Source organism: Perognathus longimembris, chromosome 8 (assembly GCF_023159225.1).
Source record: "Perognathus longimembris pacificus isolate PPM17 chromosome 8, ASM2315922v1, whole genome shotgun sequence".
NCBI lineage: Eukaryota > Metazoa > Chordata > Mammalia > Rodentia > Heteromyidae > Perognathus > Perognathus longimembris.
The window spans coordinates 14,400,008-14,416,974 of NC_063168.1; the positions used below are offsets into that span (position 1 = coordinate 14,400,008).

Consider the following 16,967-nt stretch of genomic DNA (forward strand, 5'->3'; position numbering starts at 1 on the left):
CCCGCCAGGGAAGACAGGCCAGCAAGTCCCCTTTCAGAGCGGTCAGCCATGCAAATTCACAGGGACATTCTGCACCCCCCTACCCATGGCTGGTCTCAGCGATGCCTTTCTCACTGGGTACTTTTTGTCCCAGGCAGTTTAGTGACATAGATACATTGTTTAGCTATTCACAAGAAAAAAACCCCAAAAAACTGGTATGCCAAATGCTCACCCATGCTTTTGGAATATATCCCTAAAATGCTGTAAAGTTCCCTTTAATGGGAAAGAAATTAACCTAGCTTAACTTAGCAGCTGGAGGAATTCCTAAAAGAAACCAGGGAAACAGGTCTTAGCTTAATGGCAACAGGTACAAAGTGGGGGATCTTGACTTGAACACAAGGTGCATTTTTAAATAACATGAACTCAAGTTATGTTTTTGGAGTTAAGATATACATATGCATGGGGGAGGGAAGGTGGGAGAAAAATGAGCGAGGGGGGTAACAAGTTTGACAAGAAATGTACTCACTACCTTATGCATGTAACTATAACTTTCTGTACATCGCCTTGACAATAAAGTTAATTTAAAAAATATACACATATGCACATATACACACATGTGAATGTATGTTGGTCAAATACAATCATGTGCTGCCTAGTGATATTTGACTGCATTTGCAACTGTAGTCCTGTAAGATTATGTCCCCGACTGACGTATTGATGTAGTTATCTTTTTTTAAAAAGACTTTTACTGACATCAATTAGTTATACAAAGGAGTTTCATTGTGACATTTCTATCCATGCAATGTGACCTAATGAAATTCACACTGTGTCTTCCAGACTGTAGTTGTCTTTGTATAAATACTCTTTATGATTTTCCCTGATGACACATTTCTCAAGATACATGCCTATTTAAATATCTATCTATCTATCTATCTATCTATCTATCTATCTATCTATCTATCTAATTAGCTATAATTGATCTATCTCATTGTTTTTAAGCATAGCAACACTAGTTTTCCTTTTTTTCTCAAGGTTGGTGCTCTGCTACTTGAGTAATATAGGCATTTCTGTTTGGGCTGGCTTCAAACTGTGTTCCTCAGACCTCAGCCTCCTGAGTAGGTAGGATTACAGGCATGAGCTACCAGTGCCTAGTGCAACGTTAGTATTTTAACCAATATTTGAAAACTTTTGCTCTCGAACCTCTTGGCTAATTCTGATCAGTAATATTAATAATTCCTAATTCCATGATTTGAAAAGGCAGAATTTAATCACATCTAGAATATACCAAGGGGGGGGGGTGTTTACTTCTGTGAATTAACTATTCTAACCAAGTATCTGGATGCCAGTGAACCCAGGGAGAGTGGATTTGCAGATGCTGTTTCATCACAGCTGGAAAGCAGTGAGTTTTTAGGAGCAACAGAATGATTGACTTCATTCACTAGCTGGGAACAAGAGGGGACTGGGTTGCTAGTCTGGGCCAAAGGAAGGGTGGGACTTGGGTAAGTCTGACCTCTTGAGAAGATTCTAGGCCAGCTCAATGGTTGTAAGCAACTGTGACAATGGTGAAGAGCTTTCCATTTACTTTTTTTCCTTTCAGTCCTGTGGAGTGAACCCAAGGCCTGTACTTGCCCGGTAAGCACTCTACCATTTGATTCATGATTTCTTTCTCTATCTTTAAAAAGTTATTCTTGAGATAAGGTCACATGAACTTTTCCCAAGCTGGCCTTGAACTCTCAATCTTCTGCTTCTTGAGTAGTAGTTTCCACCCTCTCCCCTTCTACTTTTTTTTTTCTTCTTCTTCTTCTCTTTTTTTTTTTTTTTGCCAGTCCTGGGGCCTGGACTCAGGGTCTGAGCACTGTCCTTGACTTCTTTTTGCTCAAGGCTAGCACTCTGCCACTTGACCCACAGTGCCACTTCTGGCTGTTTTCTGTATATGTGGTGCTGGGGAATTGAACCCAGGGCTTCATGTATATGAGGCAAGCACTCTTGCCACTAGGCCATATTCCCAGCCCCTCTCCCTCCATGTTTTGGTTTTGTTTTTGTTTTTTACCTTAACAACTGGTCCTCCAGGCCTGATTTGGTTACAGTGAAATTGATGATGGTGACTTTAATGCATACCTGGAAGATAAGTATAGAAATGCTTAAGTGCAGACTGATAAAACAAGTAGCATGTTCTTTATTGGAACATGGCTCATCATTACCCAGCGAGTACATGGCAGCCTGACTGTGCATGGCCCCTCAACACCTAAGCATGAGGTAGCTTTCAAATTCTCTCTGACTTCCCTGGCACAGTACCACGAGACAGGGGCCTTGGTCAGAAGTCTGGATGAGCCAGGGCCTGTGTTCCAAGTAGACAGTGAGGAAAGGGAAGCAGAATGAGGACTTGGGAGTGGAGTGGGAGGAAGACTACAAGGGCAGGGGGTGCTACAGAGAAGGAAGGGGAGAATGGCGGGGATTGTTGGCTCTTTTCCCCACGGGGAGAGCCATGCTTCAGAGGCCCATTGCACACAATAATCCAGTTAGGCTGATGACTCCGGACTGGTAGCCCATACCTCAGGCAGGTAATGGGGATTTGGCATCTTGGTGGTCATATAGAACCGGAAGTTTTTATCGTAATCAATGTCTGAGTCTCCGAGACGAATCAGTAGTCTCCCACCACTGATGAATGTCTGTTTCAAAAGAATAGGTTCTAGAGCGGGATCCAGGGTTTCTTTGAGCTTAAAAATGGAAACAAAAAAACAAAAACCATGAAGACAACAAAGAATTAAAATGGATGGCATCAAGCTGTCAAAACTCCTTCAAGGGCCTCAAAATTTACTTTGAATGAGCATTTTATAAAATATTTTATCTAGATATTTATGTATCTATCTCAATGTCTTTATACTACTCCCAACAGTCTAAGGACATAAGAATAGATGAAAGAAGTTAATTTGTTTATACTAGTCTTGTTCACTATTCACCCATGGGAAAGAGGCTAAGAAAGGGGCGGCTGGGGAGCACTGTTACCCCTCAACAGTACCCACTTGAGTAAGGACCTGTCCATTTTATGGTTGGTCTAAGGGGTTGGCAAATGATGCCTTGAAAACTAAACTTCTGAGTTGAGAGTTAAAAAATACTGTTTTAAATGATTATAGAAACAAACAAGAGTCTAGATAAATAATACTAAAACAATACAAAGAAATATCTGCACAAAAGTTAAAAAACCCCCACAATTCACTAATGTTTAAGGCTTACACTGAGGCTTGTCAATTAGCAGTGTCAAAACTGACCTCAAGGGCTGGCGGTATGGCCTAGTGGCAAGAGTGCCTGCCTCATATACATGAGGCCCTGGGTTCGATTCCCCAGCACCACATATACAGAAAATGGCCAGAAGGGGCGCTGTGGCTCAAGTGGCAGAGTGCTAGCCTTGAGCAAAAAGAAGCCAGGTTCAGCGCTCAGGCCCTGAGTCCAAGCCCCAGGACTGGCCAAAAAAAAAAAAAAACAAAAAACTGACCTCAACACCAAAACAGTGCCTGAAAGTGAAAAATTCATTAACAAACTACTTTTTATATAAGAATGACCAGCTTCTTTCTGTTGAGATGAAATCTCATGTACTTTTCCTGCTGAGCTGACCTGGAACTGTAACCCTCATGATCTTAGCCTTGTAGGGAGCTTACGGAGAATGGTATATACCACTGCATCAGGTATGGGCTGAGAAAGGGTCTTGTGAACTTTTCTGACCAGGCTTGCCCTGAACTTCTATCCTCCATTCTCAGTCTCCCAAGTAGCTAGGATTACAGATGTGAGCCATTTATACCAGGCTTGATTTATGCCATTTTTATTGTGCAGATGCAGTCTGTATAGAATTCCAGATATGATCTGAGTCTAGGGAACTAGAGTAAGAAAAGAAAGTGAAAGGCAAACCTCTTCCAGTAAGACAGGTAAACCAAGTCGAATGGAATTTTCAAGTAATCTCAAGAAATTACTATCTGTAAGTTTAATGATCTTTAACCCACTTTTGCTTTCCTTGTTCCTTATCCAACGGTTGGCCTGTATAAGAGAGCACAGAGGAAATTTTATTATAAAGTTTAGAAGTTTTGTGCAATCTGGAAGCACACTGGAGACATGAAATATGAAAAAATAATCTCTTCTTCAATAAAACCTTTTAAGTTTAATGTTTAGAAAGACTCCTCCTTTAGGGCTGGGGATATGGCCTAGTGGCAAGAGAGCTTGCCTCGTATACATGAGGCCCTGGGTTCAATTCCCCAGCACCACATATACAGAAAATGGCCAGAAGTGGTGCTGTGGCTCAAGTGGCAGAGTGCTAGCCTTGAGCAAAAAAGAAGCCAGGGACAGTGCTCAGGCCCTGAGTTCAAGGCCCAGGACTGGCCAAAAAAAAAAAAAAAAAAGAAAAGAAAAGAAAGAGTCCTCCTTTAGTTCAACTTTAAAACAAATGAAGAAAAGGGTCACCTAGGAACAAGGCCACAGTTCTGGGATTCAAGGTTTTCTCTTTTGTTTTCACACTGGCTCCCCTTTTCAGTTCCTATTTGTCTGATCTGATGCATGGACTTAGGGAGCAGATAATGAGAGTCTACAAATTCCAGGCAAGTGTGTCCTAAATTCTGTTTTATGTGGACTTCATTTTGACTCTGTAGACCTTTTAGGAGCAAAGATTCTGTAAGGATGAATTTCTGTCAGTTTTTCCCCCCAGTAGAAAACAGAAAATAAATGGCCAACCCCCTAAACAAACCAATCAAAATCAAGCATGGACAACAATTAAACATGTTCTTTCTTGCCAGGTGCCAGTGGCTCACACCTGTAATTCTAATGACTCAGGAGTCTGAGATGTGAAAACCATGGTTCAAAGCCAGCCTGGGCAAAAAAGTCACTGAGACTCTTATCTCCAATTAATCACCCACAAAAAGCCAGAAGTAGAGCTTTGGCCCAGGTGGTAGAATGCTATCCCTGAGCAAAAAAGCTTAGGGACAACACCCAGGCCTTGAGTTCAATTCCCAAGACAAGCATACAACAAGTTCTTTCTTACTTCCCACATCTACTAAGTGAGAGACTTAGGATAGTTTGTTTCTAAACTCTCTCTCTCTCTAATGTTACAAATATAAACCTTGTGATTCATAATAGACAGACCAATATTAAGCAGAGTGAATTGGCCAGTAATCATGAGCATTTGTCACACACCTGATCCTGGGGGTCAATCATCAGAGGCCACCGTCTCCCTTGAGTAACCAAAATGCCATTTTCTGTGGATGTCACATCACGAGGCAGTCCATCTGTGTTCCACTGCCTTATTTCATAGGGATCTCCGAGGATGTTAATGAGACTGAAGGCAGGATCAATTGGGATCTCCAGTTGCTGGCAGTCCGCAGTCCAGTATTCTATAAGCTATACAAGAGGGAAGCTTGTGGGTAGATAGTCAGGAAACACTCAGCATATGAAGGCCTATGCTAAGTGGTGGGCAGTGACTCAAAGAGTCACTGGCTCAAAGGTGAGCCAGTGGCTCAAAGAAGTAGATCTTAGCAGTCCCTGTAGGCTCTTGACATCAGCGAATAGGTATAAAAGTCAATAAAAATCAGGAGACCCAGTGTTAGTTGTTTTTTTTTTTTTTTCTTGCCAGTCCTGGGGCTTGGACTCAGGGCTTGAGCACTGTCCCTGGCTTCTTTTTGCTCAAGGATACCACTTGACATCAGTTTGATAATAAAAATTTGAAAAAGAAAAAAAAATTGTATCAATAAAAAGTTAGAAACAAAAAAAAAGTGTCAAAAAAGCACGAAGAGCTATTTTAGATGAAGTAAAGATGCTCTGATTAGTCAATTAGAGTACTAAGTTATTTTTAATGACTGATTTAGATGGTGATTTAGATAAAATTTAGCTTTCCTAATTTGGGAATAGATGGGAAACAGCACAACAGATACTCTAGAGATAATTGTACTTAAGCATAATTAGTTTGTAAAGTGATGAACATTTATTCACATTGTTTTTGTTTCAAACAATAGACACTTCTAAAAGCAAATGAAATAAAAGGGTTTTAAATAAAAAGAAAAAGGATACCACATATATAGTGTTGAGGAATCGAACCCAGGGCTTCATGTATGTGAGGCAAGCACTCTATCACTAGGCCATATTCCTGGTGTTAGAACTATGCCATTAACTATGACTTTTGGTATGTGACTTGTCTGAACTTCAGTTTTCTCATGTGAAAACAACTGGGCTGTCACAGTGATTTTCAAACATAGATGTACTGCTTCTTTTGGGAGAGTCTGGGAAGCATGCCAAGTCTGGGGTTATCGTAATGACTGTAGGTGCTACTAGGAATAGTAGGTGGAAAGAGAGATGTTAGCTTCTTATTTCCTTCTGGGAAGAGTACAGTTATTTACAGAGCTAGCTGTTTGTCCCACTCCCAAAGGCACCATGGCCCCAGTGAGAAACATGGCTAAACCGGACTGCAACTCTTGCGGGCCTTGATGAACCCATAGCGGATTTTATAACTTAAGGATGAGGGAAAGACAGTTTCAGGAAGTCATTTATCAAAGTGATTATATAACCCTTCTCCATAATTTAGTTCTCTAGAGAGTGCATATAGATGGGACTTCTATTCTCTGATAGAAGAAAAGTTTTGAGGTTGGAGGTGTGGCTCAGTTGGTAGAGTGCTAGCCAGTAAGCAAAAACATTAGGTACTGAGTTCAAGTCCCAGTGTCAGATCAAGAAAAGAAAGAACCGCCCCCCCCCCCAATCCTGGGGTTTGAACTTAGGGCCTGAGCACTGTCCCTGAGCTTCTTTTGCTCAAGGCTAGCATTCTATATCTTGAGCCACAGCACCACTTCTGGCTTTTTCTGTTTATGTGGTTCTGAGGAATGGAACCCAGCGCTTCATGCATGCTAGGCAAGCGCTCTACCACTAAGCCACATTTCCAGGCCCAGTTTTCACAGCAATACTTACAAAACTATATGTTGTAAACCAACTGTACAACTTGGGGGGAGGACTGGGAAGGGGAGAAGGTGGGAGAAAAATGAGGGAGGAGGTAACAAGTTTGATAAGAAATGTACTCACTGCTTTATATATGAAACTGTAACCCCTCTGTACATCACTTTGACAATAAATAAAACCAATTTTTAAAAAAAGATATAGCAAGGGAAAAACTGGGAAGGGGTGACATTATTAAAAAAGACATGTGCTCTTTTTTTTTTTTTTTTTTTTTTTTTTGCCAGTCTCTGGCCTTGGACTCAGGGCCTGAGCACTGTCCCTGGCTTCTTTTTCTCAGGGCTAGCACTCTGCCACTTGAGCCACAGCGCCACTTCTGGCCATTTTCTATATATGTGGTGCTGGGGAATTGAACCCTCATGTATGTGAGGCAAGCACTCTTGCCACTAGGCCATATTCCCAGCCCAAGACATGTACTCTTTACCTGACCTTTGTAACCGTAACCCCTCCTGTACGTCACCTTCATAATTACGATAACAATTTAACAAAAATACAGATAGCTATAAAAGCATGAGAAGGCATAGATTCATTCTGTCTTACTCCTTCCCATTCCCAGCCCTTGTAGGAGTCTCAGCTCTTCAGAACCTTTCATCCTTGCTGACTTTCCATCCACTTCTGACCCTCAGGGCAGGGGCCTCACTGTACCCTGTCCACCCCCAGGTTCTGGTGCTGTATTAGTGATAACCCACTCAACTTTCTAAGGCCAGAGAAGAAAAGGAAGGAACACATTTAGAAAGGAGTAGACTATCACTGACGAGGAGGATTGTGGAATATAAAAAGGGTTTGCATATGTCTATACATAATATAAAAATATCTAAGTATATATAAAGCATATGAATAAACATATGATATATAATAATATAATATGCACATATATTACATGTATGTATTATGTATATTATATATATTTTATATACATACATTTACACACATGCACATGTATTTATATATACAAACATACAAATATATAAGTATATATACACATATACATATATACACACATTATATGTATATGATGTGTGTATATATGTATATACACACAGACAGAGACAGAGACACATACACACACACACACTCACACCCTGGTAAGCCACCATAGTGGAAGGCCTCCATCTGAACTCAGAAAAATGAGTATCTTCCCTCAACAGATCTAACTGCCTATCAGTCCTTAGGGAAAGTGTTTTCTTACCGATTGCCTGTACTGAGCCGTGAAAGCCCCGTAATAAGCCACACAGGCTGCAGCTATGAACACATTCCCAATGATGTTTGATAGTTCCTCCTCATATTTTTGTATGCTTTCTTCCCATCGGACCTGCTCATCTCCTAATGCAGCTGTCAGCTTTCCGGCACGTATTAGGCGAGCATTTGTCAGGGCCATGTTCCTTGCTAGACAAATTCAAGGACATCAGATCATGTTAGTATTTTCCTCAAATATTGCAAGTTTGTCTACCTGCTCTGGTTTGTAGCAGGGTTAGAATAATTTAGCCAGTGCTTTTAATACATCTCTATGAAACTCCACACCAATTCAGTTATTTCTCATTTTAAAAACAAGTTGTAAGTTTGCTTCTTTCTTGCCAAATGTTCTTTTGCATATGACATTACACTAGCTGAAAATAGTGCTCTCAGTGGCCCTGCGGTATGTATTTTCTAGATCAAATTCGTTTGTTGTTTGTAGTTATAAATGCAACATGCTCCAAGAAGTCTTGATCAGAAGATGTTGAATATCTGCAGTGTCTGCCATTTGGTATGCTCATGGAAGAAGTCCCGTGAACACGAGTTAGGTAAAAGTGGACACCTGCCTGCCTGAGAATTCTCCCGACTTTTGAAAATTAGGCCTTTCCTGCCCAATGTACATTCTGTGAGTTACTTACATAGACGTTCTTTTTCATTTATGCTTCTTTCATACTTGTCTTGTAAGGCCTGTATTTGATCTTCTACTTGTTTCAGCAATGCTTGCTTTTCTTTCAGGGTAGCCATTGTAACATCAAGTTCAGCCTGAGAAAAAAAAGCAAGTATTTGAGGGCTGGGAATGTGGCTTAGCGGTAGAGTGCTTCCTAGCATGCATGAAGCCCTGGGTTTGATTCCTCAGTACCACAGACACAGAAAAAGCCAGAAGTGGTGCTGTGGCTCAAGTACTAGCCTTGAGCAAAAGAAGATTACAGACAGCAACCAGGACCTGAATTCAAGCCCCAGGACTGGCAAAACAAACAAACAAACAAACAAAAAACCCAAGTATTTGAGAATAGGACTAAAAAAAAAAGATGAATTAACTTGTCCACATATAATAGTTACTGTTTAAAAACTATAATTTGTGTTCTCTTTTATATGTCAAAAAGAATTTGAAGTAATATCAAAGATAAAAATATAAGGGAGTAAAATATAAATTCAGAACTAAACAAAACAAAATTAAAACAAAAACAAATTATAAAATGAGTAGAGAAGCAGATTTACTGAACATTCAAGACAATTTTTTTGCCACAGTGGATTATTAATTTTTTTCTTTTTGTCCATAGAGTTTGAACTCAGTGTCTCACAATGGCTAGGCAGGTGCTCTTACCACTGAGCTACAACCCACAACCCATGGGTTATTAATTTTAAATAATGAAACTAATTATTCATACAATAATGGAAACTAAGTTTTCTATTTTCTTTTTGGTACCCATTTTGGGTTTTGAGCTCTGGGTCTGGTTGGTGCCCCTGATCTATTTTCGTTCAAGGCTAGTGCTCTAACACTTGAGTCACAGCTCCACTTCCAGCCTTTTGGTAGTTAATTGGAGATAAGAGTCTCGTGGACTTTCCTGTCCTTGCTGGTTTTGAACTGTGATCCTCAGATCTCAGTCTTCTGAGTAGCTAGGATTTCTAGGATTATAGGCACGAGTCACTGGAGTGTGGCCCTAACTAGTTTTTTGTTTTGGTGCCACTCCTGGGGCTTGAACGTGGGGCCAAGGCAGCACTATCCTTGGGCTTTTTTTTTTTTTTTCCTTAAGGTAGGGCTCTACTAGCTGAGCCATAGCTCACTTCTGGCTTTGTTTTTTTTTTTTGGGGTGGTGGTGGTGGTGGAGGTTTATTGTAGATAAGTATTTCTTTTTTTTTTTTTTCTGTTTATGTGGTGCTGAGGAATCGAACCCAGGGCTTCATGCATGCAAGGTGAGCACTCTACCGCTAAGCCATATTCCCAGCCCCCTAGATAAGTATTTCACAGGGTTTCCTGCCAGGTTGGCTTCAAACTGCTAAGCTCATATCTCAGCCTCTAGAGTAGTTAGGGTTACAGGCGTGGGCCACTGGAAGTCAGCTTTGTGAGTTTTTTACATCTTGCAATGATTGGGGAAAATCAAAAGAATATTTGGTGACATGTGTTACACGTGTGAAATATGAATTTCAGCCTCTATAAATAGTTATATTGGAATATAGCCATGCTTATTCGTCTATGTATTGTTAATGGCTGTCTTCGTGGAGTGAGTGCATGTAAGAGAGTACATGTGTAGCTTACAATGCTTGCAACAGTACAATCTGGGGGCTGGGAATATGGCCTAGTGGTAGAGTGCTTGCCTCATATACATGAAGTCCTGGGTTCCATTCCTCAGTACCACATATATTAAAAAAAAGCCGGAAGTGATGCTTTGGCTCAAGTGGTAGAGTGCTAGCCTTGAGCAAAAAGAACCCGGGACAGTGCTCAGGCCTGAGTTCAAGTCCCAGGACTGGCAAAAAACCAAACCAAAACAAAAAAATTACAATCTGGAACTCTATTAAAAAACAGTACACATCCCTGATCTATATCTGCAGGTTTTTGTAACCTGTTTCACTCAAAGATCATTCTTAGTTCTACTTGTGAAGAGCAAGTAAGTACCTCATGTCTGAACCTGGGGTTATCTGGCTCTTAGACCTCAGAGGACACCATGAGATGTGGGAGCACGTAGCAAGTGCAGAGCTAGACAGTCAGCTGCTGCAGCTACCAGGTACTTCAACAATACCACAGGACGCTGGGCGCTGGTGGCTCATGCCAGTAATCCTAGCTACTCAGGAGGCTGAGATCTGAGGATCATGTTCAAAGCCAGCCAGGGCAGAAAAGTCCATGAGACCCTTACCTCCAATAAACCACTGGAAAAAAAAAGCCAGAAGTGGTGATGTGGCTCAAGTGGTAGAGCACCAGCAAAAAACAAAAGGAAATCTAAAAACCCAAACACCCCCTCCCCACCAAACAAAAACCCCCAAGCCCCCATGGGTGCAGTTCCCTTTTTTCAGATGAGTGTATGCAGAAACATTTTTATTTTATTTTGGAAAAAGGCTGGTTCTAGAGGAAGTCACTAAGAAAAAAACTTTTCCAGTTATTATTTAAAACAAAAGCTAAAAGGCTGGGATGTAGCTCATTGGCAAAGCTCTTGCCTAGCAAGTGCAACATCCTGGGTTTGATCCCCAGTACCAAAAGAAGAAAGACAAAAACAAAAACAATTAAATGTCCCATTCCCCCTAACAAACCTCTGTAAATCCCCCTTCAAACATTTAAGCCGGGCACTGGAGGCTCACACCTGTAACCCTAGCTACTCAGGAGGCTGAGATCTGAGCATCATGGTTTGAAGCCAACACGGGCAGAAAAGTCCCCATGAGACTCTTATTTCCAATTAACCACTCAAAAACTGGAAGTGGAGCTGTGCTAGCCTTGAGCAAAAGAGCCCAGACCTTGAGCTCAAGCCTCATGACGAACCAAAACCCCCCAAACAAACAAAACAGAGCTAAAATGTAAAGAATATTGTCATTTCCTCTGTTGAATAGGAACACAGTGATACTATACAGAGTATGAACGATTGATGATTATGACCCTTACTTCTATAAAATAACAGAACATGGGTAACGTACCTGTGCCGCTCGAAGTTTTTGTCTCTTTGGTTCAACTATCTTGACTACGCGTGAGTACAAATCCATTGCTCGTACCCACATACACATGGACTTACATGCTTTGGACACTTTCTCTACTTTTTCAGGTACAAAGTCAGGATTATTAATATACTTCTGAAGTTTTGCCAAGATCTGAGGCTTTATGTTTTCCTTATCATAGTCTAAAAGCCTTTTCAGAAAGTTAGAATCCCCAAGAAGTTGCTTTGCTGTTGGCCAATCAGGTCTGAAAAACAGAAATCCTAAGTTAATAACCTTGTAATCAAGAAATACAAAAACATTACATGACCCCCATATGTGGGTAGTTGACCTCAGTACAGTAATACCAGTAATTGTTAGCTATACACACAATTATCATAGTTGACAAAAATTATAAGATAATAGAGTTTTGGAAAATGTAAACCACTATAGAAAAAAAATTTTTTTAATTCAAAACTGGCCTAGCCACACATTGTACTTCATGTGTCTCAGTTTTGACCTCTACATTCTGTCAGGATGCCACAAACATCATCTTCTAGCTGAGCTTGATGTTTTATTAGTTGACCTTGCTCTTTGGAGTTTTTGTCACATTGGTCTCTCTATTATGGAACTCTGACTAGGTAAAAAATGTCCAGTGGTTTAAAAACTCGTCTGCCCACAGGGGCTTTGATCTGGGCCCTGCAGAGGATTCTCTGAAGAAGGTACTTGCCTGAGGGACCATGGGGATTCATGGCAGTGATGAGGTATACAGGCCATTTGCTAAGTTTAACATAAAGCTTTTTTTTTTTATTCCTTATTGTTACTATTATTTATTATTTTTATTATTGTGTTGGTATTATTGTGTTGGTATTATTATTGTGTTGGGCTTGCATTCATGGCCTAGGTGCTGTGTCCTTGCTTTGTGTGCTCAGGACTGGCACTTTACTGCTTGAGCCACGCCGCACGTCTCACTTTTTGGTGATTAATTAGAGAGAGGAGTCTTAGGGACTTTTCTTCCTGGGATGGCTTCAAACTCTGATTCCAGATACCAGCCTCCTGGGTGGCTAGCATTACAGGCATGAACCACTGGCACCCAGCCTATAACATAATTTTTTATTGAAACAAAAAGAATTCTATTGCCAATGAGTGTTTGGAAGATACATGTCTTCAAGATGAAATCTGAACAGTGATGAGGCACGACTGGTCTTTCAGCACTGTAATCACTGCGTGATCAGTTCCCTCCCATTCCGTGAGCATCATGGGCTGTGAGTGCTCCCCCTGGTCCAACCACCAGCTGAGCATCTGCTTCTCAGAACACACCTCCCCACTAGATGTACTTCCTACAGAGAAAGACTTGAATCTTTCTATCTTTCATCATCTAGAATAGAGTTTGAAAAACAATGCCTACTGAATCTATTTGTTGAATGACCAATTAAATTAGAGGTTGGAGAGGAGAATGAGCACACAAGTGTGTGTGTGTGTGTGTGTGTGTGTGTGTGTGTGTGTGCATCTGTTGTAAAAATGGAGGAAAAAAACCAGCAACAAATCCCACCGGATAGCCTGGCAACAGATGATTGGGCGTTACTCACTTGGCATTTAAGAGAATGGAGATGGCTTCCATCACAGTCATGACCAAATCTGGGGGCTTGGTGAAAACTCGGATCTCAGATATATCTGCCTTGTCCAAGGAATCCAGTGCCCTATTGGCAGCATCCAGGGCAGGCAGTGCTTCTTCAAGATCTCTTTGAGCATCGTCTGCTATTGCTTGGGTTTCTTCTGCTTTCACTTTTGCTGTTGCTTGATCTTCCTGCACAACACTACGGACCTAACCATTGAAATATGATTGCTTTAGTGATCTCATTGGAGGTTGGGCATCCTTAATCCAGAAACTCAAAATCTGAGAGGTTTTGAGTGTCAAAATGATTCTACACCTGATCTCATATGATAGGCCCTAGGCAAAATGCAGGCATACTAAAGGTACTGTCTAAAATTACCTTCAGGCCATGCCATGTATTTAAGGTATATATGAAAAGTGAATAAATTTTGTGTTTAGGCTTGGGTCCTATGTCCAAAGTATCTCATTATATATACAAATATTCCCACATCTGTAAAAACCCCAAATCCAAAATACTTCTGATCCTCAAGTATTTTGGATAAGAGAGACTTAACCTGTATTTGAATTTTGACATTTGAAAATAAAGCCAATTATAATGAGCTGTATTTTCCCTTTGGGTTAGACCAGTGATAAAAGAGAATTAGTTAGATTGCATTTTATGCTCTTTGTCCATCTCATGCCATGTCAATAATGATAGAGATAAAATTGTAACAAGAATTTCCTCCTTAGGAGAGCCATAGTTGCTTTATATATTCTTATAACTTATAACTTTTTTCTTATAACTATGTCCCATTCATTGTTTTTTTCGTGCCAGTCATGGGGCTTGAACTCAGGGCTAGGGCACTGTCCTAGAGTTTCCCGCCCCCCCCCTCAAGTTTAGCACTCTACTACTTGAGCCACAGCTCCACTTCTGGCTTTTGGCTGGTTACTTGGAGATAAGAGGCTCATGGACTTTCATGCTCAGGCTGGCTTTGAATCACAATCCTCAAATCTCAGCCTCTTGAGTAGATAAGTTTATAGGTGTGAGACACTGGTGCCTGGCTAAAGAGAGGTTGCTTATAATTTAAAATCATTTCTAAGCCAGGTGTTGTCATACACACATATAATACCAGAACTCTAGTGGCTGAGATAGAAGAATATTGAGTTAAAGACCAGTCGCCTAGTCTAGATAGTAAAATCTTGCTTAAAAAACAAATAAGCAAAAGCCCCCAGAACTCTAAAAAAACAACAACAAAACAAAACCCAACCCAAACAAACCCAAAGGCATAGCTAAATTGCTTTAAAAAATAGCATCAATAAATTCATCGTTTGGAAGTGGAACTGTAGCTCAAGGGGTAGAACACTAGCCTTGAGTGAAACAGCTAAGGAATAGCACGTAGGCCCTGAGTTCAAGCCCCAGGACTGGTATAAAAATTATCATTTAATTATTTTAAAGCAATATATAGTAAAACACCAGGCACAGGTGCCTACGCCTGTAATCCTAGCTACTCAAGAGGCTGAGATCTGAGGATCATGGTTTGAAGCCAACCTGGGCAGAAAAGTCCATGAGACTTTCATTTCCAATAAACTACTCAGAAAGCACTGGAAGTAGCACTGTGATTCAAGTTGTAGAGTGCTAATCTTGAGCACAAAGAGGCTCATGGACAGCATCTAGGCCCTGAATTCAAACCCCAGGACCAGCAAAATAAAAAATAAAATAAGCAAAAAATATATAGGACAATGTGATTTTATAATAATTCCATAATTCTATATAATATATAAATCATACAACAATTATATAACATAGAATTAGAATTTAATAATAATTTTATAATAAAGCATATGATTTTCTAATAAAACATGTGATCTTGTGTAAGTGATCAATGGCTGAATAAAGCCCTGCCCATACCATCAGATTATGTGGCATACCTGATCAGCGTTTTCTTGATCTATTGCCAATTTTTCCATTAGAGCTTCAACATCTTGAGATTTTGCTATAAGCACAGGTTCTAAAGCTGAAAGCTCTAATTTCATTTTATCTACTAGTACATTTGTTTCTAGTAGCTTGGTGAGACCATTTTTCACCCGATCTTTTGCCTACATGACAACAAAAAAATTTCTATTATAAGAGCATTATAAACTGTTAAGTTTATTGGTATCTCCTACTCATCTATTCGATTTTAACGCTGTCAGAACTAGTCAATTAATTTGTAATACTTCAAGTTGTGTACATATTGCAAGTTAGGAAAGATCTTCAGGTAATACAACTCTAGGAAATGATCTTGTCTTTCACCACAGCAGCATGAGGAATAAAATGAATGAATGAGGGAGGGCCATTGAACAAGTTGAGACAGCGCCTTCTGGTGGCCAGGCTGAGGGATCCGGTGTACTCATGGTGAGCACAGGTGAGACCCTGGAGAAACTCGGTACTGGGTACTTGGCTGTGGGTTGCTTAATCTGAACCCTACTTTCCAGTACTGAAGTTCTTTTTAAAGTACGTATGTATGTATGCATGCATGTATGTATGTATTTATTCCAGTCCTGTTGCTTGAATTCAGGTCCTAACTGCTGTCCTTGAGTCTTTTTTTTTTTTTTTTTCTCCCTCTCAAGGCTAGCATCTTAGCCACACTTCTGGCTTTTTTCTTTTCTGATAGATAATTGGGGATGAGTGTCTTATGGATTTTCCTGCCTAGGTCCACTTTGAACTGTGATTCTCAGATCTCAGCCTCCTGAGCAGTTAGGATAGCAGGTGTGAGCCGCTGACTGGTGTCTAGCAAAGTTCTTGATTAGGAATAAAGGAATGATACCAAAAGAGCTATTATATTTTGTGGTTTAAACTGGCGTATTAAAAATATTGATTTTATAAGGCATATGTTTCATGAAGTAAAAATCCTCTGAAGAACATTTTGAATATAAAAACCATAATGCCTTTACTATTTCAATTTAAAATGTCTGTTTATTTATCTATCTATCTATCTATCTATCTATCTATCTATCTATCTATCTATCTATCTATTTATTTATTTATTTTTTGGCCAGTCCTGGGCCTTGGACTCAGGGCCTGAGCACTGTCCCTGGCTTCTTCCCGCTCAAGGCTAGCACTCTGCCACCTGAGCCACAGCGCCCCTGCTGGCCATTTTCCATATATGTGGTGCTGGGGAATCGAACCGAGAGCTTCATGTGTAGGAGGCAAGCGCTCTTGCCACTAGGCCATACTCCCAGCCCTCAAATATCTGCTTATGTGTATACTGCATCTTGATCAGGGTCATCATTCTTCCCTTCTCCCATTTATCCCACCCCATCCATCTCCTCAAGTTTCCTAGTTCCATTTTCACATATGTGCATTAAGTATTATGACTGTATTCACCCTTCCTTCCTCTCTTTATTCATCTGTTTCCCTCTTCTTAACCTCCATCCCACTCAAACAAATCATGTGTGCTTCAGCGTCCTGCTAATTATTTTATTAAACTGTTCAAAGGGGCTTTGCAGTTTGATACTGTATATGTGTGTGTATATATATATGTATATATATGTATATATATACATATGTATATATATATATACATATGAC

At 40.3% G+C, this 16,967-nt stretch overlaps 1 protein-coding gene across 1 annotated transcript in view; it reads right to left on the reverse strand.

Annotated features, from left to right (window-relative positions):
* Positions 1-16,967, reverse strand: part of Dnah6 (dynein axonemal heavy chain 6) — a 164,161-nt gene that overhangs the window by 37,978 nt on the left and 109,216 nt on the right. Inside the window, exons 49-57 of the mRNA XM_048353555.1 lie at positions 15,326-15,493; positions 13,392-13,627; positions 11,809-12,070; positions 8,822-8,949; positions 8,144-8,336; positions 5,155-5,358; positions 3,883-4,008; positions 2,532-2,696; positions 2,030-2,097 (exon numbers count right to left, since the gene is read on the reverse strand). Of these exons, the coding sequence (XP_048209512.1) occupies positions 2,030-2,097; positions 2,532-2,696; positions 3,883-4,008; positions 5,155-5,358; positions 8,144-8,336; positions 8,822-8,949; positions 11,809-12,070; positions 13,392-13,627; positions 15,326-15,493 (1,550 nt within the window). The remainder of the gene's footprint in view (positions 1-2,029; positions 2,098-2,531; positions 2,697-3,882; positions 4,009-5,154; positions 5,359-8,143; positions 8,337-8,821; positions 8,950-11,808; positions 12,071-13,391; positions 13,628-15,325; positions 15,494-16,967) is intronic.